This window comes from Neomonachus schauinslandi, chromosome 10, assembly GCF_002201575.2.
Source record: "Neomonachus schauinslandi chromosome 10, ASM220157v2, whole genome shotgun sequence".
Taxonomy (NCBI): Eukaryota; Metazoa; Chordata; class Mammalia; order Carnivora; family Phocidae; genus Neomonachus; species Neomonachus schauinslandi.
In genome coordinates, this window is record NC_058412.1 from 86,280,693 (window position 1) to 86,295,170 (window position 14,478).

General features: G+C 39.8%; 1 protein-coding gene across 1 annotated transcript in view; it reads left to right on the plus strand.

The window, feature by feature from the left end:
• Nucleotides 1–9,867, plus strand: part of GCC2 (GRIP and coiled-coil domain containing 2) — a 63,815-nt gene extending 53,948 nt beyond the window's left edge. Inside the window, exon 23 of the mRNA XM_021680317.1 lies at nucleotides 8,246–9,867. Coding sequence (XP_021535992.1) covers nucleotides 8,246–8,316 — 71 coding nt within the window. The 3' untranslated portion in view covers nucleotides 8,317–9,867. The remainder of the gene's footprint in view (nucleotides 1–8,245) is intronic.
• The last annotated feature ends 4,611 nt before the right edge of the window (nucleotides 9,868–14,478 follow it).

Genomic DNA, 14,478 nt, shown 5'->3' on the forward strand with positions numbered 1-14,478 from the left:
AGGGCCTCACATGCGAACTGGGGCGGCTGGCGGTTTTAGAAGCACAAAGGGCAGAGACGTGCCCCGAAGTGGAGTTGAGGACTGGGAACCCTGCTGAGGGGCGCATAACCCAGGTTGCTGCAATTTATAGCAGCACAGACAGAAACGGGGATAGGGTGGCCTGGTGAGTGCACTGAAGAACAGACTGTGATCTCTGCTCTGAGGCAGAGGGTTGGAAACGATCTCTTCACTCTGACTCTCGGAAGAGACGCGGAAAGCCAGCAGGGAAAGCCGCCAGAGAACAAAATCCAAAAAAAAATATGGTTTTCACTGAACCCATCCCCCCCAACCGGGGGCAAGGCAACTCTGCCCAAATAGGGTTGCTTGAGTAACAGTGTGGCAGTCCTCTCCCCCAGAAGACAGGCTGGGAGAACAAGAGGCCAATAACCCTAAGGTCCCTATAAACCATGTGCATCTTGCTTGGGTTGTGGTCAATAATTTGGACTCTGTCCATTCCGAAACCACCCATCAACAGAATGACTAGGAGGAAGAACCCCCAAGATAGGAAAGACTCAGAGACTGTGACTTCTTTTTTTTTATGTTATGTTAATCACCATACATTACATCATTAGTTTTTGATGTAGTGTTCCATGATTCATTGTTTGCGTATAACACCCAGTGCTCCATGCAGAACATGCCCTCTTTAATACCCATCACCAGGCTAACCCATCCTCCCACCCCTTCCCCTCTAGAACCCTCAGTTTGTTTTTCAGAGTCCATCATCTCTCATGGTTCAAGACTGTGACTTCTGCCACAGATTTACAAATGGATACAGATATAACCAAGATGTCAGAAATGGAATTCAGGGTAGCAGTTGTGAAGACAATACTAGAATGGAGAAATCGATTAATGGCAACATAGAGTCTCCAAGGGCAGAAATGAAAGCTGAATTGGCAGAACTTAAAAATGTTATCAATGAGATCCAATCTAATCTAGATGGTCTAACAGCTATGGGTAAGTGAGGCAGAAGAACGAATTAGTGATCTAGAAGACCAATTGATAGAAAAGAAGAAAAAAGAGGAAGCCAGGGAGAAACAACTCAAAATCCATGAAAACAGAATCAGAGAAATAAGTGACACCATGAAACGTTCCAATGTCAGAATTATTGGGATCCCTCAGGGGGTGGAGAGAAAGAGAGGACTAGAAGATATATTTGAGCAAATCGTAGCTGAGAACTTCCCTAATCTGGGGAATGAAACAAACATTTGTGTCCTAGAGGCAGAGGGGACCCCTCCCAAGATCAAGGAAAACAGGCCAACACCCCGGCATGTAATAGTAAAACTCACAAATCTTAGAACAAAGGAAACCATCTTAAGGGCAGTTAGGGGGAAGAGATTCCTTATGTACAGAGGGAGGAACATCAGAATAACGTCAGACCTATCCACAGAGACCTGGCAAGCCAGAAAGGCCTGGCAAGACATATTCAGGGTACTAAATGAGAAGAACATGCAGCCAAGAATACTTTATCTGGCAAGGCTGTCACTTAGAATGGATGGAGAGATGGCAGAGTCCGTGGCCGGAGGATTCCCTAGGGAATTCTACCAAACATTCAAAGAAGAAATAATACCTATTCTCCTGAAGCTGTTTCAAAAAATAGAAGCAGAAGGGAAGCTTCCAGACTCATTCTGTGAGGCCAGCATTACCTTAATCCCCAAACCAGGCAAAGACCCCATTAAAGAGGAGAATTTCAGACCGATATCCCTGATGAATATAGATTCCAAAATTCTCAATAAGATCCTAGCTAATAGGATCCAACAGTACATTAAAGGGATCATCCACCACAACCAAGTGGGATTTATCCCTGGGATGCAAGGGTGGTTCAACATTCTCCAATCAATCAATGCGACAGAACACATTAATAAGAGGAGAGAGAAGAACCATATGGTCCTCTCAATTGATGCAGAAAAAGCATTTGACAAAATACAACATCCTTTCCTGATTAAAACTCTTCAGAGTATAGGGATAGAGGGAACATTCCTCAAATTCATAAAATCCGTCTATGAAAACCCCAAAACGAACATCATCCTCAATGGGGAAAAGCTGAGAGCCTTTCCCTTAAGATCAGGAGCACGTCAAGGATGTCCACTCTCGCCACTATTGTTCAACATTGTACTAGAAGTCCTAGCAACAGCAATCAGACAACAAAAGGAGAAATAAAAGGTATTCAAATTGGCAAAGAAGAAGTCAAACTCTCTCTCTTCACAGATGACATAACACTTTATGTGGAAAACCCAAAAGACTCCACCCCCAAATTACTAGAACTCATACAGCAATTCAGTAATGTAACAGGATACAAAATCAATGCACAGAAATCAGTTGCTTTCTTATACACTAACAATGCAACTGTAGAAAGAGAAATTAGAGAAACAGTTCCATTTACAATAGCACCAAAAACCATAAGATACCTCAGAATAAACCTAACCAAAGAAGTAAAGGATCTATACTCTAAAACTACAGAACACTCATGAAAGAAATTGAAAAAGACACAAAAAGATGGAAAAACATTCCATGCTCATGGATCAGAAGAATAAACATTGTTAAAATGTCTGTGCTACCCAGAGCAATCTATACCTTCAAACGCCATCCCGATCAAAATTCCAATGACATTTTTCAAAGTGCTGGAACAAACAATCCTAAAATTGGTATGGAATCAGAAAAGACCCTGAATCTCCAAGGAAATGTTGAAAAAGAAAAACAAAGCTGGGGGCATCACATTGCCTGATTTTAAGCTGTATTAAAATCAACGATCACCAAGACAGCATGGTACTGGCACAAAAACAGACATATAGACCAATGGAACAGAATAGAGAGCCCAGATATGGACCCTCAGCTCTGTGGTCAAATAATCTTTGACAAAGCAGGAAAAAATATGCAATGGGAAAAAGACAGTCTCTGCAATAAATGGTGCTGGGAAAATTGGACAGCTATATACAGAAGAATGAAGCACGACCATTCTCTAACACCATACACAAAGATAAACTCAGAATGGATGAAAGACCTCAATGTGAGACAGGAATCCATCAAAATCCTAGAGGAGAACATAGACAGTAACCTCTTTGACATTGGCCACAGCAACTTCTGTCAAGATACATCTCCAAAAGCTAGTGAAACAAAAGCAAAAATGAACTTTTGGACTTCATCAAGATAAAAAGCTTCTGCACAGCAAAGGAAACAGTCAACAATAAAAAGAGGCAACCCACAGAATGGGAGAAGATACTTGCAAATGACACTACAGACAAAGCGCAGATTTCCAAGATCTGTAAAGAACTTCTCAAACTCAACACCCAAAAAACAAATAAGTCAAAAAGTGGGCAGAAGACATGAACAGACACTTCTCAAAAGAAGAATACAAATGGCTAACAGACACATGAAGAAATGTTCATCATCATTAGCCATCAGGGAAATTCAAATCAAAACCACATTGAGATACCACCTTACACCAGTTAGAATGGCAAAAATTGACAAGGCAAGAAACAACAAATGTTAGAGAGGTTGTGGAGAAAGATACACTCTTGGTGGGAATGCAGGTTAGTGCAGCCACTTTGGAAAACAGTGTGGAGGTTCCTCAAAAAATTAAAAATAGAGCTACCCTATGACCCAGCAGTTGCACTACTGGGTATGTACCCCAAAGACACAGATGTAGTGAAAAGAAGGGCCATATGCACCCCAATGTTCATAGCAGCAATGTCCGCAATAGCCAAACTGTGGAAAGAGCCGAGATGCCCTTCAACAGATGAATGGATAAAGAAGATGTGATCCATGTATAACAGAATATTACTCAGCCATCAGAAAGGATGAATACCCAACTTTTGCATCAACATGGATGGGACTGGAGGAGATTATGCTAAGTGAAATAAGTCAAGCAGAGAGAGTCAATTATCATATGGTTTCACTTATTTGTGGAACATAAGGAATAGCATGGAGGACTTTAGGAGAAGGAAGGGAAAAACGAACGGGGAGAAATCAAAGGGGGAGATGAACCATGAGAGACTATGGACTCCAAGAAACAAACTGAGGGTTTTAGAGGGGAGGGCGGTGGGGGGATGGGTTAGCCCAGTGATGGGTATTAAGGAGGGCACGTACTGCATGGAGCACTGGGTGTTATACAAAAGCAATGAATCATGGATCACTACATCAAACACTAATGCTATATTGTATGATGACTAATATAATAAAATTAAATTAAATTTAAAAAAAGACCCATTACCTCATTACCTTTAAAGGAGTGACAGGCTCACAGTGGACTTCTCAGCAGCATTGGTGAAGTACTGTCTTTAGCATGCTATAAGAAATAACTGTCAACCTTGAAGAAATATTTTTCAAGATCCTTTCTGATAGAAACTTTAAGAATTTGCCTCCATTGGAAATGCATAGCAATGTACTTCATGTATAAGGAAAACCTGAGTGAAAGGTCTGAGTTGCAAGAAGGAATGTCATGCACAGGAAACTTGTCATCATGCTGCAGTAAGAGTCCTGAGCCTCACCAGCCAGACCAAGGACATTTCTTTACCAAGGCCTTCAGGACAACAGACCATGTATACATGTCTGGGGTGCCAGAAGAGAGGGTCTGAGGGCTGCTCTTCTGGCACTGAAAAGAATGGGATCAGAGGAGCAAAAAGCACAAGTACTCTTGCCTCCTTCATCTCCTTTGAAGCAGTGTTTACAATCTCTGATTTTGTATAGAGTTTATACCAGTATTTTTCATTTGGGTTGCTAATCACTAATGGATGTGGAAATTAATTTGGAGAATCACATCCAGAATATTTTTTTTAATTGAGAAAATGAGACAAACACCAGAATACATTGAATCTTGTAAGGGTAAGAATTATTTCTTGAAATTCTCTGGGTATATGGGTGGATGTTGCTATCTGTCTGACTGTATCAGCTCCTGATATAAAATGTTTGTCTTTCTGTGGGTCTGGGTCACAAGTATTTGAGAAACATTAGCTTAGGGGATAAAGTAGGTTATCCAACTCTGGCAAATGATGTCAAACTCCCTGTAACAAACACCCTTTAATGACCCAACTCACACCCCAGGCAAGTGTCCTGAGCTACTCAAAGCTCCCTGTGGCATCTCTATATAAGGCAAAAAAATACAAAGTGCTGCATTAGTTTCAAAACAAGTAATGTGAAGAAGACACTGACAAGTGTAGATTGTTGCTTGCCTGCAGTGCACAGGTTAACTCACCCTGCTTCCTGCATGTTAGATCCCACTGCTGTTCACAGATTACATTTTTCTTTTCTTCTTGAGACACGACTTGAGGTAAGCAGGGTTCACTCCCTAAGTAAGTCAGTCATATAGTGCTTCTTTTTGCAAGACTGGAATCTCAACTTTGCTGCTCAAGTAAGAGCTGAAAGTTGCTTCTCTACATCTTTACTCCCCAACTAGGTTATAATTTACAAAGCTGTGTATTGTTACTTACTGTACAACATTACCAAAGTCTAATACTCTGTAGAAGTAAATAAAGAGGAAAAAGACCTGAAGCTAATATAAGGTTATATGCCAATTTTACCTCAATTAAGGGAAAAAAAAAAGAGAGAGGAAAAAAGGCCAAGACTATCAGGCTTTTTTGGTCATCTCCAGACTGACAGGAAGAGAACACACTCATACTCACTGTAAGTGTCTGATTTGGTTTGCAGAGGACATAGAACCTTATCAGAAAAGAACAGTTACTCAGGGCAGGAGCAAATGCACCCTATCTCAGCCTTTCTGTGGTCCTTACTTACCTAAGGACATGAACAGCTGCCAGGAACACTGTATGTACAGGGAAGAGTCCTGCCAGATCAGAGACACGGTTGAATTTTTGTTGTGTCACAAGACTTATACTCAGAGTGCACCATTCATTCCAGATGAACATACAGAGATCTCTGCATTTCATTTAGGAAATGGAGGCCCCTGGCTTTCATCATTCTTGGGAGCAAGGCCACCACCCCCTCTGATGGGAGAAAGCAGAGTCAGTACCCAGTTTTCCATCCCTTAACAGTATTACTTCCTCCAGCTTTCTAGAAGCTCTTCTCCATGCAGACTATGGGAAGACTGACTTAAAAAATCTGCCACCGTGATGCCCTCTAGGCATTCATGTCTTTATGTAACTCTCTCCCCTTGAATGGCCATTAGACTGGCCTAGTGACTTGTTTCTAACCAGTAGAATACAGCAAAGGTGACAGGGTATCACTTCCATGATTAGGTTAGCTTGTGACTTCTGTCTCATTAGCAGACTCTCCGCCTTCTCCACTTGCAAGCTGACATTATTAAAGAGGCCATTTGGGGACGCCTGGGTGGCTCAGTAGGTTAAGCATCTGCCTTCGGCTCAGGTCATGATCTTGGGGTCCTGGGATCAAGCCTTGCATGAGGTTCCCTGCTCAGTGGGGAGTCTGCTTCTCCCTCTCCCAATGCCACTCCCCCTCACTGGTGTGCTCTTTCTCAAATAAATAAATAAAATCTTAATTTAAAAAAAAGCCCCTGTGGCAAGGAACTGAGGCTGTGGCTCCAGCAGCCTTTGAGGCACTGAATCCTGCCATTTACCACATGCATATGGAAGCAGATCCTTCTCTAGTCAGTCCTTCAGATGAGACCCATTCCTGGCCAACACCTTGATTGCAGCCTTGTGAAAGACCCTGAGGATCTGGCTAAGCCCTCTCTACCTGGTCTCCTGACCCATGGAAACTGAGATAATGTGTACTGTTTAAGCTAGTAAGTTTGCAGTGATTTGTTACACAGCAGTTCATAAGTAATACATGGATAAAACCAATGAACAGAAAAAGAAATGAAAACGGCTTATAAACTATAGGAAGTCCTCTGTGTAAAATTTTGGAAATGCTTCTTTGCCTGAGATCATTTGTGATACATACGTGTGTTTGACAACACAGAAGGGTGTCTGGAAGGGAGCATACTGAATTTAATAGTGATCATATCTGGGGAGGGAAGGGGAGGAGGGAAAGGACATGTAATGAGAAGAGATGTTCACCTTTTTTTAAGGTTGTAAAACTTTCAAATCATATATATTAATGTACAAATCATAGTAAGAAGAAAACAGTAAAGGAGGCCTTATCAGAAATTTTCTTGGAAGCCTAGAATTTTTCTGAATTTTAAGACAGGATTTGTTTGTGTTGATCATAAAAAAGATAAAAAGAGAAACTGGAACACTCAATACAAAATGATACAACTGCCTTAGAAAAGTTTGGCATTATTTTATAAAGTTAAATACACTCATTATACAACAACAGTCCCACTCTGAGGTATCTATCCAAGAGAAATGAAAGACTATACTCACACAAAAAAATTGCACAAACCTAACCACTGAATTATACACTTTAAAAGGGTGAATCTCATGTAGATTATTTCTCAATAAATTTTTTAACATTAAAAACCCATACATAAATGTTTAGAGCAGATTTATTTTATTTTATTTTTTTTTAAAGATTTTATTTATTTATTTGAGAGAGAGAATGAGAGAGAGAGAGAGCACATGAGAGGGGGGAGGGTCAGAGGGAGAAGCAGACCCCCTGCTGAGCAAGGAGCCCGATGTGGGACTCGGTCCCAGGACTCCAGGATCATGACCTGAGCCGAAGGCAGTCGCTTAACCAACTGAGCCACCCAGGCGCCCTAGAGCAGATTTATTTTAAATTGGAAAAAAACTAGAAACAACGCAGATATCTTTCACTGGTAAATGAATAAAACAAACTGGTACAGCCACACAGTGGAATCCTACTCAGCAGTAAAAAGGAATGAACTACCAATACCCACAGGATCATGGACAATTCTCAGATGCATCCTGCTAAGTGGAAGGAACCACATTCAAAAGATACATGATGTGCTCCAATTCATATGACTTTCTAGAAAAGGCAAAAAGGTGGGGATGGTGGTGCTACACCTAAAGAGGATGAATTGTACTACAAGTAAATTATACCTCATATACCTGATTTCGGAATGATTAAAAACAGTTGTTTTTTGTTTGTCTTGGTTTAGTTTTGAGGTTCACCACACAACTGTTGGGTTTTGCTTCTAAGTTACATAAAGTCTTCTGTTATAAAAAGAATGTACAAATTCCCCTTATTGTCAATAATACTTAGTTGTGCTGGGGTCTTTATTTTGGAATTGTCTAATGGAGAAAGACAAATACTGAAAATTCAAGAACAGATTTGTAACGTCAAAGTATGTTATGAGAAGATTAATGCACTTTTTTTCTTTTTTAACTCCCCAAAGGTGAGGAAGAAAATGCTTCCCGTTCCTCCGGATGGGCATCCTATCTACATAGTTGGTCTGGACTTCGATAGATTAACAGGAAAACATTATTTATTAACCAAATAGAATCCATTTGGCAAAAAAAGTTTCACGTATATTGCTGTCATTCTTTTGTCCAAAAGTGTGTGTGTGTATATTCACATCTACATATATTTGTACATACGTATGTCAGATGTATTTAAAAAGTCTCCGCTTGAAGTAAAAGTATGAAGTAAAAGTACAGCAGCCTGAAGTGTTGATACCAGCCCACAGTCCTTTGACTCTGTGACTTCCCAAGCATGCTGCCAGATGAAAACACCAAGAACGAAGTCACTCCCTCCTCCTGTGGAACCTCAGGACCTGCCTGTTTCTGGGCAGTACTGTGAATTTCAAAGTTAAATTTTGGTACAGTCCCAACTGGAATTTAGGTTTTGAAAATAATGTTACAAGACTATTTATTGCAAGAGCAAACTTGCAGATAGATTACTATTATAAATTGTTAAAGCAAATGTAATTAGAATATGAAGGAAATGCTTTATTCATAAAGTTGACATGTTTATTAAGGGATTATAAAGCAAATATGTGCAGTTAATTATGAGACTTAACATTTTTTTTAGTAACTTTTAAATGAACTGTTCTTTTTTTCTTTAAAATATATTATCTCAAAACTCATTATGTTGTCAGAAGCCCTAGTGTTGGCTGTTGTGACACAGAGCATGAACATAGGGACCAGCTCATTACCTTGGGGTGATTCCGTGCTGTCTCTCCAGGCTCTTGAGAGGGTTCATCTACTTTTAAGCCATGAATCTGTTTTGAGAATTCTTTCCATCTCCCCCAGTAAAAACTTACTAGAACATTGACTGTGTCCTTCAGCATTGTATCTAATAGGAGAGCGGTGCTTCCCATGTTCAGCAGACATGCCATTGCTTACACCCTCCATCACAAGGAACTTCGGGAAGACGCCTTCGAGGGCAGTGTCACATTTTCACAGGTCTTGTGGTGTTACCCGCCTTTGATGCCTCTGAATATATTTTATTGACAAGATCAAAATTGTGTTCTTAAATCATAAATTTGAGAATTCTATTTTTAATATTTGTTAAAAAATCACCACACAATATGCTCTGTAAAGTTCCCTTAAGCCTTCCAATTTATACTCTGATTTTCATTCTCAGCTGGTGAACTGACTTTGTACTTTGGTTACTCAGAACATTCGTTTCTGATTTAATTTAACTGAAATTTGCTGCTGACATGTTGAGTTTGTTCTTTACAAAATATCTCCTATATCTGTCTTTCCTCCTATTTGAGAACAGACCTAACTAGTGAATGTATTAATGAACATGCATCCATTTCAGAGCTGACTTTTAAAAGTTTAGTGGTTTTTTTTTACTTTATAAACTGTGAATATGCATATGCCAGCAGCATACAATTTAACTGTAATAGTATTTAAATAAATTTCACTGTAAGTCTACGCCTTTTTGAAGTCTGTGTAAACTTGTTTTGAAATATAGTCCCTACTTATGAATGTAGTAACAAAAATACCTTTTTGCATGATAAAATTACTTTGATTACAAAGTGATATTCTTTCATGGTTTCAGCAAGAGGAAATGTAATGATTATTTTAATATTTCTATTAAATATGTTTCACGGCATATCCTATTTTTATGCCTACTCTTTTTCTTTTAGACATTGTCTGTTTGGAGTTTTTGAGTTAGTCTATGAATTGGCATTGCACATTCCCTTACTACTGTCTTTAGACAGTTGGGACCTAGAGTATCAGGTACTTGAGAGAACATAGATTAACCTTTTGGTATGTGATGTGTAGATCATGGTGCCTTCCATACCTGACATGTACCTTCCAGCTGGAACTGGGAGCCACACTTAGCCTTTCTTTGGGCACCTCACAAGTTCCAGCCTCCTCTGTTATGTAAAACATCTCTTGTATACAGTGAGTTTTGCTTATGTTCCAAACAGTATATGATCAAGAATTATATTCCTTTAAACAAACTTCGGGAGAGGTGTAACTGAACTGCTTACTAGCAAAGCAAAGCCTTGCTAAAGGCAAGCAGTGTTTTGTGTTCTTTTTAAATCCCACGTTAGGGGCGCCTGGGTCCAGGCTCAGTCGTTAAGCATCTGCCTTCGGCTCAGGTCATGATCCCAGGGTCATGGGATCGAGCCCTGCCATCGGGCTCCCTGCTCAGCGGGAAGCAGGCTTCCCGCTAATTTATTAAAAATAAATAAACCCCACATTAGCTGGTGATGCCACTGGAAATATATAGTATTGAGTGCAATTTCCAATAAAGATACAGTTTGGTTTTTGGTGAATAGCATGACACACACAAAAAAGTACTCGTACTGTATGATTAAGTTGGAATGTAGTGGTCGCAACTTGGTCTAAGACTATTCTATTTTGATTTGGTATCTGAAAATCAGCTATTGTTTCAAACTAAATGCACACTAAGGAAAACAACCTGATACAATTTTGCAGGTGATTTTGAGCTCATTTTTACCTCTGAGTGTTAAAAAGCATTTGGTTATTTACAGAAGAAAAATCTTTTCCCCCTACATTCATAATGTGACTGCATGGGGGGAAAATCAAGTTGTGGCCTTCAAACTGTTACTTTAAAAAAAAGTAGAAAAAAATATAAATAAAATAAAAATTAAAAAACGTAGAAAGGTGCATGTGAATAGAATATTGAATATGGTGAAGAAATACGATTTCAGTTTCAATAATGTAGGTGATGACCCCAGCTTCCCTTCAGGGTGGGCTCACTCAGAGCCCACATAGTGGCTACCTCTCCAGACATCTGCCTAGAATTGAAGATGACGACAATCCTCTCTACCCCTTTTTCTGGGAACTTTTGCCCCACCACCATACCAAGGGGCAAACAGAATCAACTGAACCAGGCACAGAGCCCTAACCCAAGCCAAATAGATTAGATTCAAGAACATGGATTTGGGACCACAGAGTCAGGTTCGCATCTCTGTGTAACTGGAATTGTGGTATGTAAAGACAGGAACTCTGGAATGCCCAGAAGGGGCAGAGAAAGCCCACCTAGAAAGCACAAAGGAGGCTAAGCTGACATGCAGACGTAACAAATACAGGGTGAGAATACCGGGGGTCTTCAATTCTGCTTCTAACACCTGAGACGGGTACAGTGGGTTCCAGACTATGTCCCTGCATCCTCAGTAAACTTCTACATGAGCTTTGAGAGTGACTGTCAGGTGTCTGGAACACAATGCCGTGGTGAGAGGAGAAACTCTACACTCAGACCTGGACAGAATGTCTGCTTCACTACTGACTGACTCAGGCTGTGCTCTTGACTGTTTGAGCCCCCATGTCTTTATCTGCAAGAGGTAGACATCATCACCCCAGCACAGTGGGCACTCCAATGTTAATTCCCCTTTTCAGTGTTACCTTCCTACTTCCATAGTCTGCAAAAAGGTTTACCAATTCACTTTACTTTTTGTCCCTTTTGTCCTTCAGTGCATGGCACATAGCACTCAATAAACGTGCTGAATGAGTAAGTGATTTTAATAATCAGCAAGTCAATGTAACATTTACCTGCACATGCCCCTAATAATCACCTCTTGTTTTTTAAAACTTTACAATCTGCCCCAAGCTAGGACTAGAATCCAGGTTTCATGGAACACGATCAGCTCTTGTTTAATGAAAATGAGCAATTAAAAATGTAGAATGAACTCTTGAAACTAAAGTTCAAAAAATTATAAGGAAGTGAACAAAAAAGCAACTATTAAAAAGAAAAAGATTCTAAGCTCAGGATTTAATAGGAGTCTCTGGTCTCTATAAATAAGAAAACAGGAAGAAATTTTCAAAGAAATACTACAAGAAAAGTTTATAAACTAAAAGCCAGGAGTCTAAAATAAAAGACTTATCAGAGACCCAGTGTAATAAAGGCATAGTGTTACAACTTTCTAGACCAGAAAGCGCTCCTAAAAAGTTTCCAGTGACAGAGGTTCCTGGGCGGTGCAGTCAGTTGAGTGTCCCGACTCTTGGGTTTTGGCTCAGATTGTGATCTCAGGGTCATGGGATCAAGCCCCACATCAAGCTCTGCGCTCAGCACGAAAGTCTGCTAAAGTTTCTCTCTCACTCTCCCTCTGCCCCTCCCCCCAAATAAATAAATCTTTTTTTTTTTTTTGGTATAGGTAGTCCAAAGCCTAGCACACGGTAGGTATTAGTAAATGTTTGCTTCATTTTTGAGTTAATATCCACCTCATTCCAGAAGTTTATAGTGGTCATAAATATTGAATAAATTAATATACCATACATTAAAAAAAAAGTTTCCAATGCCAGATGGTGACTACACTTGTGGTGAGCATTGCATAATGTATAGAAATGTTGAATCACTATGTTGTATACCTGAAACTAATATAACACTGTATGTCAACTACAATTTTAAAAAATAAGAAAGAGAAGATACATTTACAGGACTGTACTGCATAAAAAAAAAAAAATCCACTTGTAAGTGGACCCATGCAGCTCAAACCAAGACATAAAAAAAGAGAGAGAGAGAGAAATCATCTCTTTTTGGATGCAGTTAAATGGTATGCATGAGAGAAATTTATATTATTCAATGTAATAATTGCTAAATGTTAAAACAAAATTGACAAAAGAAAAAAGTTTCCAAAGAGAAAAAAGCAAGTTACATACACAGGAAGAGAAGGAAAATTGCATCAAACCTTTCAAACAGCAACACAGCACACCAGAAGACCTTGGAGAAATTCCTTCAAAATTCTGAGTCAAAATGATTTGCAACCTGAAATTCTACAAACAACAAACTTTCAATTAAGTGGGAGAACACAGACTTTTTCAGATCCTTAAGAATTGGGGAAAACATGACTTCACATGCAGCCTTTCATGTTGAGAGAATATGCTCCAGAAGGCTGAGAGAGACCAGAAGTAAAAAAGAGGCATCCAGGAAAGGAGACCGAGCACAGGAGAGTGCTGAGGAGTGGTCCCAGGGTGCCTGCTGTGAGCATGCCCGGAGCTCCAAGAGGAAGAACCAGGAGCTAAGGCTCCAAAGGGGGATTCTCCAGAAAGAAAAAAAAAAATGGCACTAGTGGGTTATTTGATGAAGCTGAAGTGTAAAATTTTATTAAAAGATGTTGGAAGTGGAAATGTGAACACTGACAAAATATTTTAGACAAAGGAAATATGTTTGTTTGGTTATGATAATATGTCTATGTTTAAAAAGTTATTTTTAAAACATGCCGAAATATTTATAGTTGAAATCATATTTGATCCAAATTAATATGAGACGGACAGGGTGGTTGAGAGTGTGAGTGAAAGAGGGTTGACAAGGAGTTGAGAGTTGTTTTCTTAACTACTCAAACATTTTCATTCTATGTGTTCTTTGCCATCTATACCATAAGCATACATCTTTTCTTCTGACATCATTTATACATTATTTTGTTTTTTACATATTTGTTGACATATAATTTACATACCATAAAGTTCCTTTGTTGAACATGTACAATTCAGTGGTTTTAGTACAGTCACAGAGTTGTGAGACCATCCCCACAATCTGAGTTTAGAAATTATTACCCTCAAAAAAGAAACTCCCTACCCGTTGGCAGTCACTCCCTTAGTCCACCTCAACCCTGGGTAGCCACTAATCCTCTGTCTTTAGAGCTGCCTATTCTACACTTTTCATATAAATAGAATCATATGTGTGGTCTTCTGTGACTGACTTCCTTCACTGGCATAATGTTTTCAAGGTCATTTGCATTGTAGCACGCAGCAGTACTCATTCTCTTTTACTGCTGAATAGTAATCATTTGTATGAATGCCATGTTTTGTATATTCATCAGCTGGTGGACGTTTTGGTGTTTCCAACTTTCAGCTATTAAGAAAATTGCTGCAGGGCGCCTGGGTGGCTCAGCCAGTTAAGCCTCCAACTCTTGATTTCAGCTCAGGTCATAATCTTGGGATCATGAGATGGAGCCCCACATCCAGCTCCGTGCTCAGTGAGGAGTCTGCTTGAGAGTCTCTCTCCCTCCCTCTGCCTCAGTCTCTCCCCTCTTCTCTTTAAATAAAATAAATAAAATCTTTTAAAAAGAAAATTGCTTGTGGTGCCTGGGTGGCTCAGTCGTTAAGCATCTGCCTTCGGCTCAGGTCGTGACCCCAGGGTCCTGGGATCAAGCCCCGCGTCGGGCTCCCTGCTCAGCGGGAAGCCTGCTTCTCCCTCTCCCACTCC